General features: G+C 44.0%; 1 protein-coding gene and 1 long non-coding RNA gene across 2 annotated transcripts; one reads left to right on the top strand and one right to left on the bottom strand.

The window, feature by feature from the left end:
* Positions 1-678: 678 nt before the first annotated feature.
* Positions 679-22,976, bottom strand: ACO2 (aconitase 2). The gene is made up of 18 exons (XM_068191401.1): positions 22,821-22,976; positions 17,081-17,223; positions 15,772-16,030; positions 13,533-13,625; positions 11,447-11,605; positions 11,088-11,238; positions 9,721-9,825; positions 9,367-9,458; positions 8,978-9,083; positions 7,715-7,872; positions 6,594-6,667; positions 5,800-5,911; positions 5,492-5,614; positions 5,134-5,289; positions 2,973-3,164; positions 2,003-2,135; positions 1,575-1,696; positions 679-1,175 (listed from the first exon to the last, which is right to left on the bottom strand). The coding sequence occupies exons 1-18, from the start codon at positions 22,854-22,856 to the stop codon at positions 1,032-1,034; spliced, it is 2,358 nt and encodes a 785-aa protein (XP_068047502.1). The 5' UTR covers positions 22,857-22,976; the 3' UTR covers positions 679-1,031.
* On the top strand, positions 11,605-14,236 carry LOC137474661 (uncharacterized). Its single transcript, XR_010999443.1, has 2 exons — positions 11,605-12,924; positions 14,090-14,236. It is a non-coding gene; the product is annotated as an uncharacterized lncRNA (long non-coding RNA).
* Positions 22,977-23,005: the final 29 nt, after the last annotated feature.

Raw genomic sequence — 23,005 nt, 5'->3', positions numbered from 1 at the left:
ACATAGTAACTGAGGTCCATCTGTGCACACAATAAGCTTACTGAATGCCACCTATTGAGCAGTAGTGCTCACACATGCAGCCATCTAGCTGTGATGGAAACAACTGTTTGCAGAAACCTTCCAGCTGTTTGTATAGGTGGAAATTTGGGTGAAACAAGTGAGGCGCTCCCACACAGGCTCTTCTGGGATAGTGCCAGGGCAAGGGGAAGAAAACAGTTTAACTACTCCAGGTAATTGTTTTGCTCAGCTCCTTTTGGACAGGGTCAGGGCTCCCAGGAGTATAGTGAAGCAGTAGCAATGTGGTTTTGTGTGCTGTTCTCCTGAGAGACTCCTCAACATCCATCTCCTGCTCTAAGTTGTGCTTTAGGAACCTGAGTGTGCAGTGCTGGGAAATCAGATAAGCAGGTGTTCTTTGCAAGTTAGCGGCAGTGTTGCCCTAGACAGGAATGTAGGGGGGAAGGTGGTCATAATCACAAGTGTAGCCTGCAGTAGGTTAATGTCAAGAGCAAAACAGACCAGGACGGCTGTGAGGGTTTTTTTTTTTTTTTACCACACTGAATTCCTGTGCGATTTAGGTTTTTTCTCCATATAGCAGTGATTTACAAGAAGTTCTTTCCCACCCTCCCAGCAACAATGACAGGGATTAGGATGATGAATACAATAACACATGACAGAAGAGATGGTCACATTCTTTATTTAAATTTTAAGTCTTTAGCCATCAGTAAAGTGAATGGGCAGAAAACAACCAACTGAGCAGACAAACCCACCTCTGCTGGTTATTTCCAATTATAAATAACTGTGAGAACTGAAATCGAGCCAAAATAGAAAAAGGAAGCTGGGGAATTTAAAAGACAAAAGTAAGCCTAGCTGCACTCCCTTTTCATAGTGTCAGTGAAGAGGAAGTACCATAACAAAAAGGAAGCTATGGTTACATTTGATCAGACATTTATTCCAACAGTAGGCATGGAATTGCACTTTCATGAAAATGCCAAAGCTGAATCGAGTCCAGTGCACTGGGGCTTTGTGCGCACTTAGCTTGATTTCTGCTGCAGTTCCTTCATTCTGTTCAGGGCACTGCCAGCCTGAAACCACTCGATCTGCGACTCATTGAAGGTGTGGTTCAGCATGATTGTTTCTTGGCTCCCATTGGGATGCTTGATGATGCATTTTAGAGGCTAAAGGAAGAAGACAGTTTTATTTTCCCTTCTCTTTCAAGGGAGAATGTTATCTGAAGCTTCTCACAGTAAAATTTCTACATGGTTTTAAAGGGCTGAAAGGCTGAAAAGGGTGGATCTTAACTTAAAAGTGAGGTTACAGTTCCTTCTAGGAAAGGGTCATGGTTAAGTCAACAAGTCCAGGAATTCAGAGTATTGTACAAAGGTTTCTCTTAACTGTTCAGAACACCACTGATTCTGACCTGCCCTGTGTCTCCCAGCCCACTGTGTCTCACCTGGCTGGCAGGCTGCACTGCTCATCAGTGCCAGTGCTGCCTCACAAGCACACAACTCACCACTGATCCCCATGAGTGGCACATCCCTGCCCTCAAGTGCATGACAAGACACCCAGACAGTTACCTTTCCAGGTGCGAAGTCTTTCAACCCCACTATGCTCAGCTTATCCACAGGATGAATCTTGTTATAGTCTGCTGGATCAGCAAAAGTGAGAGGCAGTAGACCTTGCTTCTTCAGATTGGTTTCTGTGGAGAACAAATCACCAACCACACTTGTAACATCCCACTCCAGGGAAGCACGATTACCTTCTGGTTGCTCAGAGTACTATTCCAACAGCGATTACTATCTTTGTAGCTAAATCAGCACATCCGTTGTTTGTGGCATATCCAACTAGGTATGTATCAGGACTCCTGACAGGAGGGACCTTGCCATCTGTCAGGCAGGGAAGGTTCATGCCTGTAGGTGTTGAGCCCTGGGCAAGGTATAAACATCACTTCCACTCAAACTGAACACATCCTGTTTACAAACACCATAGGGGAAGCCTGACTCACCATGGATCCTGGCAAAGCTCTTGGTGATGATGACCCTTCCTCCCAAGTGACGTGGCTCCAATGCTGCATGTTCCCGGCTTGATCCCTCACCATAGTTTTCATCCCCAACAACTGCCCATTTGATACCCATTTTCTGTGACAAAAGACACAGATTTACATTTGTGCAGCCACTCAAGTGAGGAATTAACAATAAATACCCACCCACACATCTAATTTCAGCACTTCACTGACATTGCTATGCTATGACACCTTCTCCCAGAAAGACTCCCTTGGGTTCTGAGAAAGGAGAGAAATAAAGGAGTTAAGTGCTTCACAGTAGTTAGGCACTGCCATCTTTGCTGACAAGGGCTAAGGAGGATTGCTCTTGGGATCCAGAGCAAGTCTTTTCCTTCCTTCTCACCTGCCACCTCTCCTCCTATCATGCTATGCCAGACCAGTGTTTGCATGAGCCATGACCTCTGCTCTACTTCTGGAAGGGATACAGAAAATTTTAACTTCTCTCTACTGAAAGAGCCAATTGGAAACAACTGCCAAGTTGTCCAGAGGGTAAAAGGACATTTCTTGAGATTTGAAGCCTAGTGTTAAAGAATAAAGGGAATAAGACTATAATTTATTTAAACATTAGACTAGTCACAAGTGAAGCACTCCAGAAAGCAAGATTTAGTTAGCCTGATGACACCCATGCCTTGTAAGGTGTGCAGAGCCTAAAGGAGTCCTTCCTATTTCATCTATGATTTTCTGATCCCCTCTGAGTCATGAGATCTTCCTCCCTCTTCCCCATAGCAGGTAGGGACAGAATCTCCTACAGGAACTGCAATCATTAGAGAAAGTACCAAGAAAATGCCTCAATGCTGAATGAATTCACAGCTGCAGTTACTTGAGAGCAGGAGGGTGAGATCCTTATATTTGGCACAGACTGTCCAAAGTGTAAACATCCTCTTAAAATAGATGTGTCAGGGGAACATCTCACCTTGTAGTAACGGGCTGTGTCTGGGACTGGGCCAAACTCCTGGGTTAACGCGTTCCGCACAGAGTTGGCTTTGCCGTTTTCGATGTTGATGGCACCAATGAGCAGGTTGTTGGAAATGTTGTCCAGATGGCCACGGAATTTAAGCCACGGTCCGGCTGCAGAAATATGATCAGTGGTGCATTTCCCTTTTACCTAAAGTGTAACAGAAGAAAAGAATGTCTCAGTATGGACTAATGTACTTGACCCTTCCTCAACACTTGTAACTGTGAAGCATTAATTGGGAGGAGTGGTCGATACTCCAGAGGGCTCTGCAGCCCTTCAGAAAGACCTCAACAAGTTAGAGAGGTGGGCAGAGAACTATCTGACGTTCAGCAAGGGCAGGTTCAGGGTCCTGCACCTGTGAAAGAGTAACTCCATGCACGAGCTGCTGGAAAGCAGCTCTGCAGAGGAAGACCTGGGGGTCCTGGTGGACAACAAGCAGTCCATGAGCCAGCAGTGTACCCATCTGGCCAAGAAAGCCAATGGTATTCTGGGGTGAATTAGGAAGAGCATTTCCAGCAGGTCAAGGGAAGTGATCCTGTCCCTCTAGTCAGCCTTAGTGAGGCCACCACTGGAGTGCTGTGTCCAGTTCTGGGCTCCCCAGTACAAGAGAGACATGGAGCCCCTAGAGCAGGTACAGGGGAGGGCGACGAAGGCAATTAAGGGACTGGACCATCTCTTGTTCAGCCTCAAGAAGAGACAAATGAGAGGAGACGTCTCATTTACAATATCTGTAAGTATCTGAAGGGAGGGTGTCAAGAGTGTGGAGCCAGGCTCTGCTCAGTGGTGCCAAGCAATAGGATAAGAGGCAGTGGAGCAGAAACTGAGGCACAGGAAGTTCCACCTGAACACGAGGAAGAACTTCTTTACTGTGCAGTGACCACATTGGAGCAGATTGCCCAGAGAGTTTGTGGAGTCTCCCTCACTGGAGATATTCAAGAACCATCTGGACACAATCCTGTGCCATGTGCTCCGGGATGACCCTACTTGAGCAGGGAGGTTGGACCAAATGACCCACTGTGGTCTGTTCCAGCCTGACCCATTCTGTGATCATCATATCTCTTTTGAAAGGCATAAACCCCAGAAAAGCGCATCAGTTACAAAATCAAGGCACTCTAAAGCACAACACAGTGGTCATTCTGCATGCATTGGGTAAGAAGAACATCCCTTTTCCGAGGGTAAATTACAAAAATTAGCTTAGCCGTGACATCTCCTGCTGTGTCCTCACTTCCCTCAGCAGCAGGTTGCTCAGGTACAAAAAGCAATTAAGCCCTTCCTGCTAGAGCCCAGCCTCCCTGCTGGGGAACTTCAACAAGATGCCAAGTGTTACCCTCTAAGTTTCCAAACTGCACATAAGCCTTCTCAGCTTGTAAGAACGTAACTCCCAACCAGAGATAATGGCCTTCCAACTGGTAAGTTCTAAAATGGTTATAAAGGAATTGCCTGTGTCAAAAACTTTTGCACAGCAGTATGACCCTTGGGAGTACCTCCAACTCTGTCACCGAGAATCAGGAATGTTCCCAAAGGTCAGTTCATAAGGGATTGCATTTCAGAACCCCTCACCATATCAACTGAAGTTTCCATCTGTTAACTCACCTCAGGCAGTGAGGACAAACCCATGTCTCCATTGAAAGACCAAATTGCAATGTTTAACAAGTGTGAAGTAATTTCTCTTTCTATAAAGTGGGAAGAGAACATGCATACTGATGGATGAGAAGTTCCCAACGACCTCATTTCAGACAAAATACATCTTAGAACAGTCAGTAATAGAGATGCTAATTAAAGAACCCATCTACCTTTCTATTGCAGGTTGTAACTGGGACAAATTCTGCAGACTGCATGGTTTGGGCAGGATCATATTACATGCTATAACAAGCTTGCTTTTTTACGCTATTAGCAAACCACTAGCCCAAAAGAGAAAAGTCACTTAGAACAGAAAGAAGTATCAGAAGGAAACACCTGGATGAAAGAAAGACCCCTTGCTTCCCTTTCTGTAACAACATGGTTGTAGGGGAGGGAATTAAGTATCTCAAAGGCACATCCAAAGCTTCTAGCAGTTGCTGTGCAAACCCCTGTTCAGGCAGACCTGTCATAACTGATGCTCCCCCACTTTGTTCCTGACCTTGATGAGGATCAGCATATCTTCTAGATCTTTGCCATCCCACTTATCAAAGGGCTCAAGAAGCTGGAGACGCTGGCTGGTGGGGCTCACATCCACATGCTGCCCACTGCCATCCTTGGGAGGGTACTGATAGGTGTCCTGGCCTGGGTCAAACTCCTTCCAAAGAAGAAAGGAAAATCATCAGCCTCAGCCATCCCCAACAGCATGTGAAGAACAAGCCAATACAGGCAACTGCACCCATTCTAGCTCTACCACCATGTGTCAAGAAAGAGGTGAGTGCCTGTAAGTTCCCTCAGTATAAAGAAAACAATGCTAGTGTCAGGTCTTCTTTCCCTCTGCCCCCAGACAGAGCAGTTACCAGCTTGGGCAGCTCATCTGCATCAGGTGCCTCTAGTTTAAACTTCTTCCCATCTGCTCCTGTCAGGTAATCTGTCTCAGGGTTAAATTTTAGAGTGCCAGCAATGGACAGGGCTGTGACAATCTGAAAAAAAAAAAAAAAAAAAAAAAGACAAATTTAAAGGCATATTCTCCCTCCCATCACTTCACCTGGAAGTTCTACATCTAAGTCTCAAAGCCACCAGCCAAAAGCCACTAAACGAGGTACACTGGGCCTCTTCTGCAGGTGCCCTGAACTATTCCACAGCCCCTCCTCTGGCTGTTTCTTACCTCTGGAGAAGTCACAAATGCGTGAGTCTCTGGATTGGCATCATTGCGACCCGTGAAATTCCGGTTGTAGGACGTAACTATTGTATTTTTCTCTCCTTTCTTGATGTCCTTCCTGTGAAAGAAGCAAACATGCTCACCAGATCCAAATGGAATACTGCTTCTAGATGTCTCACTGCTAGAATCCTGCAGCTTGGTTTGGGCAGCAGTCACTATCTTAGAAACACGAGCTGGTGCCTGTACATGTTTTCCTCCCTTAAGCACAGACCCAAAATGAATGAATGCAAACCCAAGTCAAACACTGATTCTTACAGTAGTTTTCACAGCTCATGCTGTTCACTGTTGAACTGTCTAAACAATAATCAACTAAGCACATTGCCTTTGGATATCCCATGGTCAGCTGTGATAAAGCAACATAAAAATGTGCCTCCCATCCCTTCTATTGGGAATTATTCTCTCTGCCACTCCAATGACTGAAGTTGGACCAATTCACTTTTCCTATTTTAAAAGGAATCAATCCACCCTCTCACAGACAACGAATCTTTCTCCCCATTCTTTGGCTTCCACAAAAAGCCTCCAGAATGTGTGTCCATTCTGCAGCTTTATTCACCTAAAGGCTCAATATAAATCTGTAGTCCTCCTTTTTGCCTCCTCTAGTACATATCAGACAGTTATGGCCAGTTGGTTTTTAGACATTTAATTACCAGTGTGTTGTATTTACAATCAAATCAGGCTTCACAGAGCATTTTGGGAGCTAAAATATACAAAGCTAGAGTGAGGTCCATCTTTCATTTTACCTGTCCCACTGGCCGATGCATGGCCCACAAGCATTAGCAAGAACCAGCCCTCCAACTTCTCGCAGGACTTTTGCCTGGGGGCAGAAAACAACTTTGTTACCATAGAATGCCTTGAATGAGTTTCTGGGGTTGCTCTTTTGGGGGAAGAAGACACTAACAGGAAGCACCAAACCTGAGAAAATTCCCTTCCTTGTTTCAGTTTTGAGTCACTTTTATCAATACATGGGGTTTGAACCCAGCAACACTGTAAGTTAACACTAGGGCAGAGCACAGGATGACTTGCCATGATGTTCCCATTCTCTACCTGTTTCAACTTGAGCAATCCAGCTACTTACAGACATTTGACTGAAGGGCAGTGCCTGGTCTGAATAATACTCTATAGACTTCCAGTCCATGTAAGAAGAGAACTGGACACAGTGCAGGCAAGTATGTGTGCCTGCTCAGTCTACTCAGCAAGCAACTCAATTAAGGGGGCAACTGGTAAGGGAAGGTATGACTTGAAAGGTAAGACTTGGTTGGAAGAGCCATCAAACATTGGCTGGACATATCCATATGTAAAGACATGGTCCTCACACTATGACAGCATCTAAAATTTGCTAAATAGTAAAGCTAATTAAAACAACATTTTCTGCACAGAAAAAAGGAAGAAAGTAGGTAATGGTGCCTCAGCAGAAACATTCCTTTTAAGCCAATATGAGTTTTGCCATAAGTTTGGTCTAAATTGGGAACCACCTTCCAACAAAAGGGCCTGTTCTCTTTCTATATTGGGATAAAAGTGCAGCCTTTTGTCAGCCATGGCCATTTACAGAATCCCAGGAGCATGAGCTATCCCTTGCTATGTAGACTGTTATCTTCTCAGGGCCCCAGTTCCTGACAACTGCCTCAGCCTTGTTCAGTTCTATTCCTGTTTTTACATACCCACGTAGTAAAGATATCAGGTCCAAACACTGTCAAGATGATGGCAGGACCCACAGGCACAGTAGCACAAAACCAGTTACTACATCAGTAATTGCACCTCCAGCAATAAGTGAAGATAGAGTTCAATTAACTCAGCCCCCCAAGTACTGTCCTGAAGAATTTAACCCTTTCTGTTTGGAAGTGCAAAGAGCAGCCATACTCACATAACCGTCTCTTTCAATGGTGGCACGGATCTGCTCTGACCCTGGTGTGATTGTGAACTTGGATTTGCACTTCAATCCATGCGCAAGCGCCTGTTTTGCCACTGCTGCAGAACGTCCCATGTCCTCATAGCTGGAGTTGGTGCAGCTGCCAATCAAGCCTGTGGTGTTTGACAGAAACAGGGTGGTGGTTACTGCAGCCCTGGTACTTGGAAGATTCTCCCTGACCCCTCTCCCAGAAGAACGAACAAGTGAGAACCACCTTTTCTGTTGATAAGGAATCTCAAGGGGTTTCAGGTACCAACACTGCCAAGCCTCCCAGCAATATATTGTAGTCACAGGCAGTCCCTTGTCCAGCTCTGGAGGTTGCAGTCGGAACACACTACTCAGTCACTAGTCTAATCTGACTAGGTTAATGTTTTACAAGACCTGAGTGTCACCTACTTGCACTTTGGTTAAGCAAATAACCAAAGAGAGGTATTCTTCCACAAAGACAGAAAAGGCTTTAAATCAAGATGGCAAGAAATGGAGGAAATGATGAAAAGAAAACATCTTCGGTATACTATGAAGTCCACACAAGGACATGCTGTACCATCCTGACAACATTCTGGTGCTAAGCAGCAAAAAAAAATTCTCTCTCAGTTACAGCTGCTGTAACTTTATCCTATTTGTAACACTATAATATAATACACCTCCCACCTGGGACATGGCTTTACAATGTATTTCCATTCTTTTCATTCCTTCCTCCACTCCATGAGCAATAGTTGAGAAGTCAGCCCACAAGTTACCATCCCAAAAGCAAATATATAAATTTCCAAGCCTGCTTTTTAGGACAGCAAGTACTAACTTTACTAGGTCCCAAGAGTTCAACAGCCAACTGCTGGGAGTGCTGCCAATCATGCTCCTCACAACTCTCTGCAACAGGTAAATCCATACCACAGCCTTTTAATAAAAACAATCTTCAATGAGTAATATTCCTGTCAATCCAAACACTGGAATGTTTCAAAAATGGAAGAAACCTGGTCTACCTCTTGAGATTAAAATCCCTTCTATTATCCTGGATCTCATCTTACACACTTGGCACATGTGGTCACCACTTTTCCCAGAAAATTCATATCACCATGAACAGATGACACTGCACCAAAGTCAAAGGACAGACAGCAGCAGTGAAAAAACTGTATCCCAAGCTATATGACCAACAGCTTATCCCAAGACAACATTTATGCCACAAGTATGAAGGCAGAGGAAAGAGCAAATGCTACCCACCAACTCTGATATCAACAGGCCAGCCCTCCTTTTCTGCCACAGCACCAATATCTGACACAGGGTGCGCCAGGTCTGGTGTGAAAGGTCCATTGATATGCGGTTTCAGCTTTAAGAAACAGTGACAAAGTCAGAAATCACAGTAACAAAGAATAACCCCAAAACACAGCAGCAAATCAATTCCTTTCACAGCTCTATGTGGAAGTTGTTTAACTAAGATTCTCCTACATGAAAACTGGAGCACAAGCTGTCAGTGAAGCAGACCTGGATGTATTTTACATGTTCTAGCACAGCACCAGGGGTGTTGCATCAAACTCCCAGCTTGGTCTTCAGTCACACAAAGCAGATTCATGTCACAGCATTCAAGATGGCAAGAAGAAATGAAGCATTACCTCACTGAGGTTGATCTCTATCACCTGGTCATACTGACAACCAGAATCTGGTACCAAGTGTTGCTTGAATTCATCTGCTAGTGCAGCTATATCTGGAATAAGAAAGAAGGAAGATCTGAAAAGTGCAGCAAATATGAGGGAGAAAAAAAAGTCTAGAATAACTAAACACAGGGGGGTCAACCATCTAATTCGCCAGTCACTTCATCTACAGACTCCCCACTTTTAACAGATGACCTACAGGACCACACAAGGTCAAAAATCTCATCGGACAACACCATAGGAGAATACTGCTCCCAGAATACATCTTCACTTGAACCCATATTTCTACCCACTTCAATCCCCAGATCCTCTTACCAGATCGCCCAGTCTTGCCCAAGTATTTCTTCATGCGTTCATTGTAAGGGAAGATCGATGTGGTAGCTCCGATTTCAGCCCCCATATTACAGATCGTTGCCATTCCTAGAGAAGTGAGAGAAGAGACCACGGGGTCAAATGAGAAAATCCAAGGCCATGCAATTCTCCAAAAGTCAGTATATGCAAAAGACAGTAAAGCTAAGAGAGATCAGGGCATCAGCCACAGAAACCTAAAGCCACAGCTGAGAGGACACTGACAACACAATGGCTGGGTCAGCCCCCTATGTTTCTGATCAATACAGTGCCTGTGACCAGACTCTTGTGAATGGAATGAGCCAAAAGTTACACTGATACCTGCAGATATTGATATAACAAGGAACTCCTGTTTGCACTGAGCATGAAATAATTTACAGTAGTGAGCAGTAGCACTATGCTACCTGCAATGAGTGTCCTGTCCCTCCCTACCATCTCATTTGTCTTCACTGGAGGAGCCAGACATTTGTGAGAAATTTAATGGGCTGAATAAAATGCTTCCAGTGATAGAACACAATAAAAAAATCCCAAATATTTGCTCACAGCACTGGGATCAACCATCCCTTTCAAGGACACAGCAATGAAGCTGTAGAAGCTCCTGTTTTACATTTAACAAGCTCGAAGCAGATATAAAATTAGTCTGATTTCATAGAAGAAAAATCCCAAATTGCTTTCAGTCTGTAAACCAAGTATTCTAAGTTGTAGCCAAGTCATGCAACTTGAGAGGAGAAGTCCAGCTTGAAGACTGCACTTCAAGCTAAAGGAAGACACATTTCTTGTAATTTGGTTCCTAACTAGCATATTACAGAGAACTACAATTTTTGCTAGTTCCAATTCAGCACCCAAGATCCACAATTAGCTAGTATAAACCGCGTGTTACAAACTGCTTTCTGGTCTCAGAACTTCTGCTCTTTGTTTAGCAGCTGTCACACACATATTCCCATTAACCTGTTTCTTTTTTCTATTCACAGCCTATTTTTGGCTGAAATGAATATGTCATTCCTTTATCGCTGACATCTCCACCCTCCAAGTTTACACTGAATACACCCACCCTTATTCTTATCCTGGCACACCATCTTACAGGATTCTTCACAATTAACCACTCCATGTTCTCAAAATCACAAGAAGATTTAATGGAGAGAGGCCACTTTTTCACTGAGAGGGAGTGCTATCCTGTTACACCACTATTCCAGTTTGCCACGTAGAAACTGCCGGGCCAGGCCAAGGGAGAACATTTAGTACTTCTTGTTTGGTTCACTTCCCAGCCTCCACAGATAGCTCAACACCCAGCTCCACCAACAATCCACTCAGATAAGAGATCTGTGTTGACTGACCTGTGCAGGAGATTGAATCCACACCCGGCCCGTGGTATTCAATGATGGCGCCCGTCCCACCCTTGACAGTGAGGATGCCAGCCACTTTCAGGATCACGTCTTTAGGAGAAGTCCAGCCTGAGAGCTTGCCAGTCAGTTTTACACCAATAACCTGAGCAACATCAACGAGGGAAAAAAAAATACTGGCATCTGTCTTCCTGTCAGAAAGGTAACAGTATATAGTTCTGCTGTGGGGTATATTCCTGTCACACTGCAATGGTATCTGATGCATTATATACATAGTGCTTGAAAATCAATGCTCCTTACACATCATGTATCTCACCCTTGGCATCAACACTTCATATTCCTTCTGCTCCTACCTTTGGACATTTGAGCTCCCAAGGGATTCCTGCCATGACATCCACAGCATCAGCTCCACCCACACCAATGCAGATTCCCCCCAAGCCACCTCCGTTGGGGGTGTGTGAATCTGTGCCGATCAGCATAACCCCAGGGTAGGAGTAGTTCTCCAGAATGATCTGAAAATAAAAATGGATTGTTTGCTTGATTGTTTTGTGGGAAAGGAGGGGGAAGACAGCAGAAAGAAAACAAGAACAAGAGTTTAGATCAGTTTGTATTTGCAGATTTCAGTTGCAAGAAAATAACTGAATTTGGGTTGGATTGGAAATTCTCTTTTGTTTCAACCTCCTTGTGGAGGATGTCATGACAAAACAAGGTACCAAGTCTCAGCCCAGGATCCTTGCTCATCCCAGGATAATAAAAAAAATTAGAAAACAATCTCCTCTTTTTCCTTCCAGTTTAGGCTTTTGCTAAGGTGCCACCTTTGTTAGATCTCAAGAGTCTGTTCCATAATCTCCATACCCTTAATTAACAGCTGAGCAAGTCAGCTCACTTATCCAATGCTAGCAAGACCTTCCATGGCCTTTGTGCTCCCATAGTAGTAGAATACCAATAGGCTCCTCCAATCCATGCTGCCAGCCAAAACTCAATTACAGAGAGGAACTTCTCACTAAGACACTGCCCTTCCCTTATTGGTGCTACCAGTTCTGTGCAAGACTTTTCAACTATTAACAAAACCACAAAACCATTCTTCAATGAAAAACAAGAGATTTCTGTGCTAAGAACACTGTAGAGAACTCAAGCTAATGAACTTCTCACTGCTTATGTGCCACACCAACACTAGGAGCAGCCTTTCTGGGAAGCACAGAACTCACAGCACATGCATCACAGAACAGCTTGAACAGAACTAAGGCAGTCCTTTAACAAAAAGACCAAGGCTTTGCTTTCAGAACTTTCAGCTTTATATTCTTGTAGCCACATCAACATCAACGTATTTCTGTGAGAAAGGTCACTCTCAAGGCCTCACTTTGGCACAGTTGTACTCTGAAGCTATACAAGAGGACCAGTTTCCTCCAGCCAGAGAAAGTCAGTCACAAGAAGACTGATAACCATAGCAGGGAGCTATGATGCCACGTGACAGATGTTACGAGTGGTTTTGGAACACAAATGACCTGAGGTGTTCCCATAACCTTTTGAAGAGTTCATCTGTTGCGTCACATTAAGTTAACCTTAGTAACTAATTTTGTAGCTAAGAAAACCTAGCAGAGAGCCCTTGACTGCACCTGGTCACAAGTTCCCTGCTGACAGGATGCTTACCAGTCATCCATTCTCCTCTCCACTCCTTTTGCTTCATGTTGCTCTTCAACTTTTGCTGCCTGAGACTCAGAGGAACAATGAAAAATGACTACTGGACCCTCAAAGTAAACCAACCACAAGCAAGTTAGGGACATCCTGACAGAAGTGTTTGTTTTAAAAAACCAAAAAGCCTCATTAAGTGGTAAATTATCTTGAGACTGTCATATTCTTTTTTAGATCCAAGTGTAATGACAAGAGAATCTCAGACTTGGAAACTGTTTTGCATTTTATTCAAATTCACCTAGCAACTCCTTATGTGTTGCCACTCTCAAGTACTTGAAGTATGCTGCTCTGTTGTGTCCTCATATACTCCTCTGGGTTTTATAGAACTAAATGCATACATAATAATCCTAAAAAAGTATGTTCCCAAGGTTGCCTTCCTTACCACCAAAAGCAATTCACATTAACCCTATGTAGCCAGCTTCATGGCCTCACCTTACTGTCTCAATTGTAATAAGAGGAGCCAGCCCACAAGCAGTTAAGGTATTTTAAGCTTTTGTGATTCACATGGCATGCTGTTGGCACTACCTAATGATACATCAGGTTACAGTTTGACCAAAATAACCTTTAAAAAAACCCCACTGTTGTCAAGATAACTGAGAGCAAGTAAGAAACCTCGCCTGCCTTGAGCAAAGCAAGCTGTTATCCTAAACCACTGAAATTCTCTGAAGATTTGTACTTGAGCTCTCTCTCCACCCTAAAGTAAAAGACTCACTGCATGCTCAAAGACTTCAAACACACACACTTTACCTGGTGAATGATTCCTGACCCAGGTTTCCAGAATCCCACTCCATACTTGGCACCAGCCGTTGATAGAAAGTTGTACACCTCCTGGTTTATGTCCTAGTCACACAGGGAAGCACAGAGCATAAGTACCACATTTTGTTCTTCCATACATCAAAAGCTCGTTCAAACACGTTCCCTTCTTTCCCTTTGCCTGCCTGTAGTTTGCTTCCCAGTTTCGCAACAGCTGGAGGAAGGTGCACATGACTTTTAAAACCAAAAGGTAAAGATTAAGACTGTTTGACAGACAGTTGCAACAGGCCATTTAATTTCATCCCACTTGTAGCTCTACTAAAAGTGTTTTAGTTTCTAATTCCAAACAGCACAATTTAAGGAAAACCCTGCTAATAAGACATTTATAAATGCTGTGCTCACTTTCCCTATTCTCAGGGGCTTTTTTTAACCTGTTTCCCTCACTCATTCTAGCCCCTCCTTCCTTCTCTACCGGGTGTTCTTTTTCCTATACAGATGCTTCGGAGACTTTTCAAATCCCTTAGATAAATATTCTGGCTTTATTTTTACAGATTAAGAAATGGAACTGGAAGTGTTCACTGCCAGGGGAGTTGATGAGTGTCATTTGTCATTCTAGCAAGTCCCCTCTTTAAGACTCACACAATACTGCCTTTCTTGCTGCACTGCCACCATTGTTGGTGGAGGTCACACCACGAAAATTGCTTGTGAGAAAAACCATGGCTGCCAAGGAAGTATGACACTATTATATCCTAACAGTTCCTGGCAGAAAAGTGCTGGAGTAGATAAGATAAGCACTAGAAGGAGAGAGTTTCTTAAAGACTGTTCTCATGCAGCTAAGCTTCAGAATAAAGGGAAAGGGGAAACGAGATAACTGAAGAATTGTCTCAGCACACATTTGCTGAAGTTTCCCAAGAGGCAGCAGCAGCAGCTCTTTAAGCCGTGTTTTCCACTGGGAGTTGGGTCACTCCACTCTGTTTGTGCATCCCTCCCCCAGTAAATCCAAACCACCCACTGGCCTGCCAGCATTCATTGTGTGCCAACTGGCAGCAGCAGAAGCCAGTCAGAAGAAGGCAGGACCTTTACTTGCTCTGCTCAGAGTGGATGGCAAAGAAGGGACTCAGCTCAATTCAGGGCTGCAGCAAATATAATTGCACCATGGAGAATAAATGCAGGAATAGGGCAAAGGGGAAAACAGGAGATGAACAGGAGAAAAGAAGTGGTCTGATTTACTTAAGTCTCAAACTGTTAATTGCACAACTTAGGACTGAGACAAGCAGAGTATGAACTCCCCAAATCACTCCTGAGTCGTGCAAGTTGCTTTACTGTTGCGCGCTGAAGAAAGCCAAAAGCAGATACTTCAACGCCACAAGTTTCTGAGAATAGATATGGACTAAAATCTTGAGATGCAGCTGACCCGTTTATTGCTCATAAATTCTGGTATCAACGTTCCAGGTGCAATTCTTCCTGGCTCTGACAGTGGACTTCGGCTAAATCCACTCAGAGTAACAAGATTTCCTTGGCAGATGCATTGTGGTATGTTGGTCAGAGATAAATGAGTCTATAGATTACAGAAGCTCATTTGGGGAGAAATAAGCAGTAAAACAGTTGAGCAGAAAATTTTAAAATGGCACTGAATCAGCAGTTGAACAAACAACACTTTGAAATTCCCATATAAAACACAACATCCTCCATACTTTTACACATAATTATACTATACCCATGAGCCATGAAAGCTGCACAAGATTCAGTTATTGCTCTTCAGATAATCAGAAGGAAATGGTTTGGAAAACTAACTACTTGCCTCCCCCTCACAGGATACACCAGTGCAATGCACACATATGTGCATTATGTTTTTCACATTGCCATACTGAAACACAGAGTAATCTGACTTCCTTTTTTTTCCCTTTGAAGTATTTTTTTTTCTCTCCTTTACCTAAAATATCTCTCTCTAGAACACACATGATCTGGGCTTCCATCACTAACAACTTAAGACTAGCTTTTCCCACATTCATGGTCCTTTAAACCATGGATGAATCTGAGGTGAAGAACTCCCAAAAATCCATTTAGTCTGTTTCTTCACTGCATCTGACCTACAGAGCTGACCATCACAGGCAATCTGTTACCATATCTGATTCCTGGCTGTCCTTACGGAAAAAAACAATTAAAATAAACTCATACTTCAACTGGAAGGACATTTTCAAACAGACAGAAGTTACATCTCTGCAATAGTGACCTTGGCTCTTTGAAGATCCTTTTCACCGCCTGACTGGGCCTCGATGAGGTGATCACAGTGGATGGTGGAAGGCACAGCCACTTTTGGCAGCCCGCTGCTGATGAACTGAAGCATTGCCATCTGAGCTGTGGCATCCTGCATGGCCACACGGTCTGGCCGTAAGCGCAGATAGGTCTTGCCGCGCTCAATCTCCTGTTTTGCTGGGTCATCCAGGTGTCCATATACAATCTTCTCAGACAAGGTCAGAGGGCGGTCAAGCCTGAGGAGAATAATTTTAGTATCTGCATCTTGTGTACTTTTTTTGCCCCTTTAAGCATGTAAGAGAATGCTTCCCTATATTGCTCAGACTGTTAAGACCTATTAGCACAAAGAAACCTCCATGCTCTTCTTACAGCACTAAAATATCCACTGGCCCATTGTTAAAACAAGAGTTCAGCTAATAAAGTTCAAAAACGTATGAAATTATGTCATTTTATGCTTTCTTTTCTAATCTTCCTATACTGTAAAAGAAACATTGACTGCTCACTTCTTGAGTCATACTTCAAGACAGCAAATGTAGAGGTGAGATAGAGGTCAGACTCAATTCACAAATACCAGATCCCACAGCAAATACAACTAAGTGGAGCCTCGTGACCTGAGACCTTTCATCCTGCAGCTGTATCAGCTGAAGAATCTATTTATGTATGTAGCAAGACCTTCTGAGAAGTAACTAAATCAACACAACAACTTGAAATGAGAGCCACCACATGTAACAAGGGACACAAAGACCGAAGGACAAGTCATACAAACCACTGCCACAGTAAGTGGAGCAGGAATGACAAATTAGCAGGCACACAAGCCTCTATCAGCAGATTAAGGTCACTGTTTACAAATGCTATGAATTCCTAGCCCTTTGTTCCATGCCTAACACCTACAGCAGAACACAGCACAAAGAAGCATTAGCCTATAACAACCATGACCCACGCGCTGCTGCCCCAGAAAGAAGCAAGGGCCAATGTGAAGAATCCTCAATGAGGGTATTAAACAAAGAGGATGGAGCCCTTTCTAGCACCTCCTCTGCACTGGCCTGGTTCTCTGCACATTGCAGTGCTTCATCATATCCTTCAACCCTTCCCACAGTGCCCCACCACTATGAGGAGACACTACAAATCATGCTTCACTATATTTACAACTGCCACTGTTCAGTGCTGCTTTCCCTGGTAAACATTCCCTGTGCCAGGGCCCACAACATTAATTTTCTTCCCCTCTTGTCACTGCAGAGCTCAATTCAATAGACTGACCCCCTCCTTCTTCCCTTCTCCACTCTTACCTCTTACGGACAATGTTGATGTTCTTCTCCAGTTTTTCATAATTTATATATTCATTAGGTTCAAAGTGGCTCATGGCCACCTTGGCCCGCTGGCACAGGACAGGAGCAACATGGTAGCGTCGTACCCCACTATTCAAGGCATGCTGAAAAAAGGGAGAGTATTAAAACTGGAACCCTGCAGAGTGAATTTCTGTAACATATCAATTAAAAATGTTTTTCAGTTTTTGTTACTGGGATTTTACACCCAAATACATTTCATCATACAATACCCCATATTATCTTAAACAGTGAGACACCAAAGTACCCAGCAGAGGTAATATTTACTAAATTATTCCACATTTTTATTTAGTGCACCAGATGCTTAATGCTTTCAAATGAGAAATCTGCTTTCAGGCAATGCTGAGCCAATTCTCAAGAGAGCACCAGCCTGCCATACTCCTGACACATCAGAGTCATGATGAAGAACCAATGCTGTTTCTAAAGCAAACTATCCCTAGGTTTGTATTTGCTTACTGGCATAGAGTTGACATTGAAGTTGACATTGGCAAGCAATAGAGTGCCAGTCTGAGTGCACACGCCTCTGTACCACCATCATATACTAAGTTTCCTAGGCAGGGTCTCTCCATACTGCTACAAAACATGAAATTTACACAAGGAGACAGTGGTGTACAGGTCGGGTCTACAATGTAACAGAGAGCAGGAGAAGCAAGATGTGGGAAAAACTCACCAGCTCCACCAGCCTGGCTGGGGCTCTATTCCTCACTCTCACGAAGGCACCCTCACCTTTTGCCTCTGAAAAGCCTGGCACTTACCCTACAGGTGAGTTAGATGACAGGTGAACTATACTGTGAGCTGAATGCACCAGCAGAAAGTACCAGGGAAAAAAAAAAGCCAAATTTCACTTGGCAGCCTCCAGAGTGAGACAGTTTCCTGGAACACAGGAGAAGGGCAGGCTATGGTGAGGCACCTTTACAGCACCTGACCTGAAAGATACAGGTCAGTGCCCAGGGCTAAAAGCTCTCACGCAGCTTTGAAAACTGAGTCAGACAGCAGCCTCCACAAAAACTTCCAAGGATTTGGCACACACATTTCTCACATGCTTTCAAAGTCTCACTCATCAGCATCAGAAGTCTGGAAACAGACTGAAGAAAAGAGTTCAGAACTCTTCCTCCTCCAGTACTACACCTTAATCTTAATCCCGCTTTTTCTATTCATCTGCTATTTCAGAGTTACAAAGTTTTGATAAGTACAGGTTAATAAATGTATGAGTATTACACTAAACACCCCTTTTGCATGTGTGATTGTAAATATTCCTTGTTCAAAACACAATCATTGTACCTACCACTGGGGGCTTTTTTACCACTGTCAAAAAACCCCCTAGTTAATTCTTTAAACCTGTTCAAGCATTTAAATGTTTCCCTGTGAATATTTTTTCCAGCTTTCTTGTTACCAGCATTGAAAAGATTGCCTGAAAGAATCACAATCAAAGAGACATCATCAATTTTTAGCAAAATCTCGTTTTTTTGTCCTTTTGATAACACTTGTTAGTATCTTTTGCAATCAAAATTTTGGGAAAGCTAGGCAAGATCACACTACTCAGCGCACCAGCAAGAAGGGTGCAGTTTGCCTTTTTACCAAACTATCCTAAGCCATTATACAAAGAGCTTTTGGTAGAAGCAGTACAGACTTACAGCAGTTGTACGTCACCATTATGAAAGAATATCTGAGGGAAGTGAACCTGGTGGCAAAAAGGGCACTGCTCCTCCATGAGTGCATGGGAAACGCAGTCATCAAATTTCACTGTGCTGCACTTTAATCCTAGAACTTCCAGAACTTGCCACAGGTGTCAGACTTAAGACCTTTCCTTCTTCCACCAGCAAACAAAAAAAGCCCAGAACAACCACCCACACCAATACAAACACCACCCAGCTTCTCATTGTTTAATATATAAACTAGGCAGAGCTGTCCTTTACCTAGTAGCCACGTAACTTTTGTTTCTTTGTTCTGGCCTTTTTTTGTTGGTTTTGTTTGGTGTTTTTTTACCTCGCAAGATATTCAGTCTTGTGAAAGTCTCCAACTGCTGGAGTGGCTGGAAAAAAAAACACTGAGCTATTTAATCACTGTTCATGGAAAAATAATCTCATTCCCAGGCCAGGAAATGTATTGTGGTTTAATGCAGTAATTTCTTTTTAATTCATCATATAGAAGAATAAATATGCAAATAAAAGGAATAGCACAGGCTTCATAGCATCTTAGTCTTGTCTGGGAACAAAGCTGATTAAAATGGAAATCTGAAGTAGGGCGCTCCAAAAAGAGGTACAACAAAACTTTTCAAACAAAATTCAGGTAAAATGTTTTCTGTTTGAACATCCATGTCTATGGGTCTTTTCACTTCATGAAATGGCACAAGGAAATGTAATATTTTTTCTAATACTATGTCAGTGTTCAGCCGGTAATCGCAAGATCAGCAACACTCAGTAGTTGAATCCTGCTGAGCACAGCTTCAGACTACCAGAAGCAGGAAAAGAACATGTTTAAGGTGAAGGACTCTGTCTGGACCTGGAGAAGTATGGAAAACTGAAGGTCTGTTTCTCTAATGGCCAATATGACCCAGGGAAAATAACTGCCTAAACCAATCAGCTTCAGTAGACTAGACAAACATTTTTCTCTATATAAGAATTTTAAAAGACATCTATTTAAAAAGTGCCATCTTCATTTTACCAGGATATAAACCTAATCCTGTATTTCTGCTGGGAATTAATTTGATTCAATATGGTTCTTCTCATGTTGGCACCCAGCAAGTCTAAGGATCCACCACCACCCACCAACAAGTATAAACTGCCTGGTTCAAAAGTCTTATCTCTCCTCACAAAGAATCTACACTACATCACTCATCACACCTGTCTATTCTCCATGGCTGTCCTCCTCCTATTGCATCCTCAGAAACAGGGTGGCAGAACTGCAAGATTCAGGACAAGTCACAAGCCTGATAGTTCCCAGTTTCATTCCCTCTCACTCTTCTCTGAGAGGGAATGTACAAGTGCTTTGCAGGGGCTTCCATGGTGTTTTTTCAGTAAGTAGTGAGAAGTGCCTTGAACCCAAGAGCCAAGGGAAATAGGCAGCCACCAATCTAAAAATTTTCCCTTTTATCCAGGAACTGTTTATTTCCAGGCTCACCAAACAGCTGTCAAGTGACCTCCTCTCACCTGGCATTGAATCCCTTATTCCAGTTTGCAGTGTCCTTGTTCAAATTTCAGTAAAAGGAATGGCAGTAATCATTACAGGGCTCCTAAGCCTATTGATGTTTCACAAGGTGAAAAGCTTCCTTTAAAGACAGAAGAAAGCCAGTCTAATAAATGAGTCCTTATTTCTGAAATCTCTGTAAGGAAGCTAACACTGCTCTTTACAACTTTTAAGGTAACTATCATGCATTTAGCGCACTACAGTGAATGTTCCAGATGCAAGGGGAGTCTGAATTCAGAAAATAACTTGCATTTTGGCAGCCAATAAGGCAGACGAGCCCAGTGAGGAAAAGCTCATGTTCAAAAGAGTAGCAACTGTGTTACGTGCACTTCTATCTGGGAAATCTGTCCTAGAAATCCCAGCTGAAACCCAAAATACCATCTTCCCTGATCTAAGAACACTGGCCAAGTTTCCAACATTCACCATGATTCAGCCTAAAAAAAAAAAAAAAAAAAAAAAAAGCAAAAGCAGAGTGGCATAATCAAATTGTAAATGCAGGCTCATTTTCTAGACCCACCTCAGAAGAGCAACCAAAATTATGGCTCTGAAGAGCAGTTTAGCCCTGGCCAACATTTCTGCCAGATACACAAAGCTGCCCATGCATAATTTTGGTACTTAACCACAATGCCTTCAATAAACCTGATATTTTGGGCAGTTTAGAGCTTTACAGTGCTCCCTTTCAGTCAATCTTCAGGCAACGTGGCTTGAAAAATGGAATGTTACTAAAAGCATTATTTCAGGTAGGTAGAAAAGAGATCTTGACCCTTTGAGGCTGTTAGAACTATACTTTAAATAGCACAGTCAGTCCAAATTAGGTTAATTCCAATTTATTTCCCTCAGAGGCAAGCTTTCTCTGCAATTCCAGTTCCAAAACAGTTCCAGGACGGGAGGCAAACAGAACTAATAGTAGTAATGTGTGCCATGGTCAATACTGGCACTATCACAGTGATTGACAAGATGATCCTCATATTCATTAATCTCTAGGCTGCTACACAGCAGCTTCCTAAAGACATCACGTGTTTGATTAGCATCACAGATTTAGTCCTTCACAGGGGGGAAAGAAATATGCACCCTGAGCCTGATAATAGACAACCTCCTGGAATACTAAATTCCCCATATCAACTGTGCCAGCACAGCCTTCACCTTACATCATAAATTTTACAATTTACATCATTAATTTTAGCAAATGACTGTTTGTTCTCATGCAATGTCACAGCACAAAACAAGAACCAATTCATTACCCTAATAAAAGATTTGCCTTCATTTTATGAGCAGTCATTTCTGTTCAAAGTACAAACCGAAAGCTATTTAAGAACAAGTAACTAAGTAAGAACAAATATACCAAGTGGTGCGATTCTGTAACTTTCATTTAAATTTAAAAACTACTATACTTTTCTAAAACATCTACCTCTAAAGCAAGACGGTAATAACCAAACTGGAATTAAGATTCACAAAAGACTTTTAGAATACTAAAAGCCAACCAAATTCTTGCTTCAGTTCCCTAAGAAAAGGGAACATATTGGCCAAGGTCACAAGTGGCAAATGGAGAAGTTACACTGCCTGCCTTTATCACAGGGGAGCAAAGGCTTCCTTATCCCTTAGCAGCCCTAAACAGAAAATTGCACCTGGTATTTGCCTTACAGACTTTAAAAGATATGAAAACTTTATTACTGAGTAGACACTAAACACAACGAAGTCTTTTCCAAGGAAGGCAATCTCTGGGGCAAGATCATATTACTGGCAAAGGTGAGTTTTAGAGGTCATGACAGACAAGACTATGAGAGCCTCTACTGCGGCCCCGGGAAAAAAGGCAATTTATGTGCCTGACTTGCCTGCTTCTTCAGCCGTCCTAGCTCCCCTTAGAGAGAGGCTGGCATCTTTACCACCCAGGAGCCTCTGTTTGCATTAAAAGGAGGATTTTTGAAGCAAATTAGCCAAAAGACAGCTCACTCACACAGCGGGGAGTCACCTTGTGCTCCCGCATGCCCATAAGAGGAAGTAATACAAGACGAGGGAAAGAAAAATGCCTGCCCCGGGGAAAGACCTTTTATTTCACCGTTCGGGCCCGCGCCCTCGGGCTCATTGCGCTGTGAGGCCCGAGGCTTTGACAGCGGCTCCAGCCCACGGCAGCGGGGCCCGGGCAGAGCGGGGAGCCGGCGGCGCCAGGCCGCGTCCCCGCCGCCCCGTTCACCTTGCACTCACCTTGACGGCCGGCAGGGCCCGGTGGCGGGAGACGTCCTGCCCCAGGGCCCGAGAAGCGGCCACGCCGCCGCCGCCGCCGCCAAAGCCGCGGCCGCCCCACCATCGCCATGGAAACAGGGCGTGGGGCCGAAACGGGGACACGCTGACCTACACGCGGAGGCGGGGACGGCCTGACCCCGAGGCTGCGGGCGAGCGGCCGCCCTCGTGGCCGCCCAGCGGTCAGTGATCTTGTCCCTGCCGCAGTCTCCTCCGCCCGTCCCGCCCGCTGCCTGCCCCGCCCGCCACCGCCGCTCACCCTCAGCCGAGCCGCCAGCACGCAGTACGGCGCCATTTTGTTCACTGACAAAGATGGAGTCGCGCCGCGATGGCGTCACGCGGCCCCTTTGACATCTCCGGCGCGCGCGGGGGCGGGGCCGCGCGGGTCCTGGCAGGGAGACACCCGCCACAGGAGAGGGTCGTCGGCTGCCACACAGGGCTCCT

The sequence above is a fragment of the Anomalospiza imberbis genome, chromosome 5, assembly GCF_031753505.1.
Source record: "Anomalospiza imberbis isolate Cuckoo-Finch-1a 21T00152 chromosome 5, ASM3175350v1, whole genome shotgun sequence".
Taxonomy (NCBI): domain Eukaryota; kingdom Metazoa; phylum Chordata; class Aves; order Passeriformes; family Viduidae; genus Anomalospiza; species Anomalospiza imberbis.
The sequence above is the reverse complement of the archived record's forward strand: the minus strand, read 5'-3'. Positions and strand labels throughout refer to the sequence as shown.

Bases quoted from the DNA above. Each gene is read 5' to 3' on its own strand.
- ACO2 (XM_068191401.1), bottom strand. From the start codon at position 22,856: ATGGCGCCGTACTGCGTGCTGGCGGCTCGGCTGAGG. The intron at 17,224-22,820 runs GTGAGCGGCGGT...CCCTTTTTTCAG, and splicing joins TGCTGGCGGCTCGGCTGAGG to CATGCCTTGAATAGTGGGGT. The intron at 13,626-15,771 runs GTCACTATTGCA...CTGTGTGACTAG, and splicing joins AGGATCTTCAAAGAGCCAAG to GACATAAACCAGGAGGTGTA.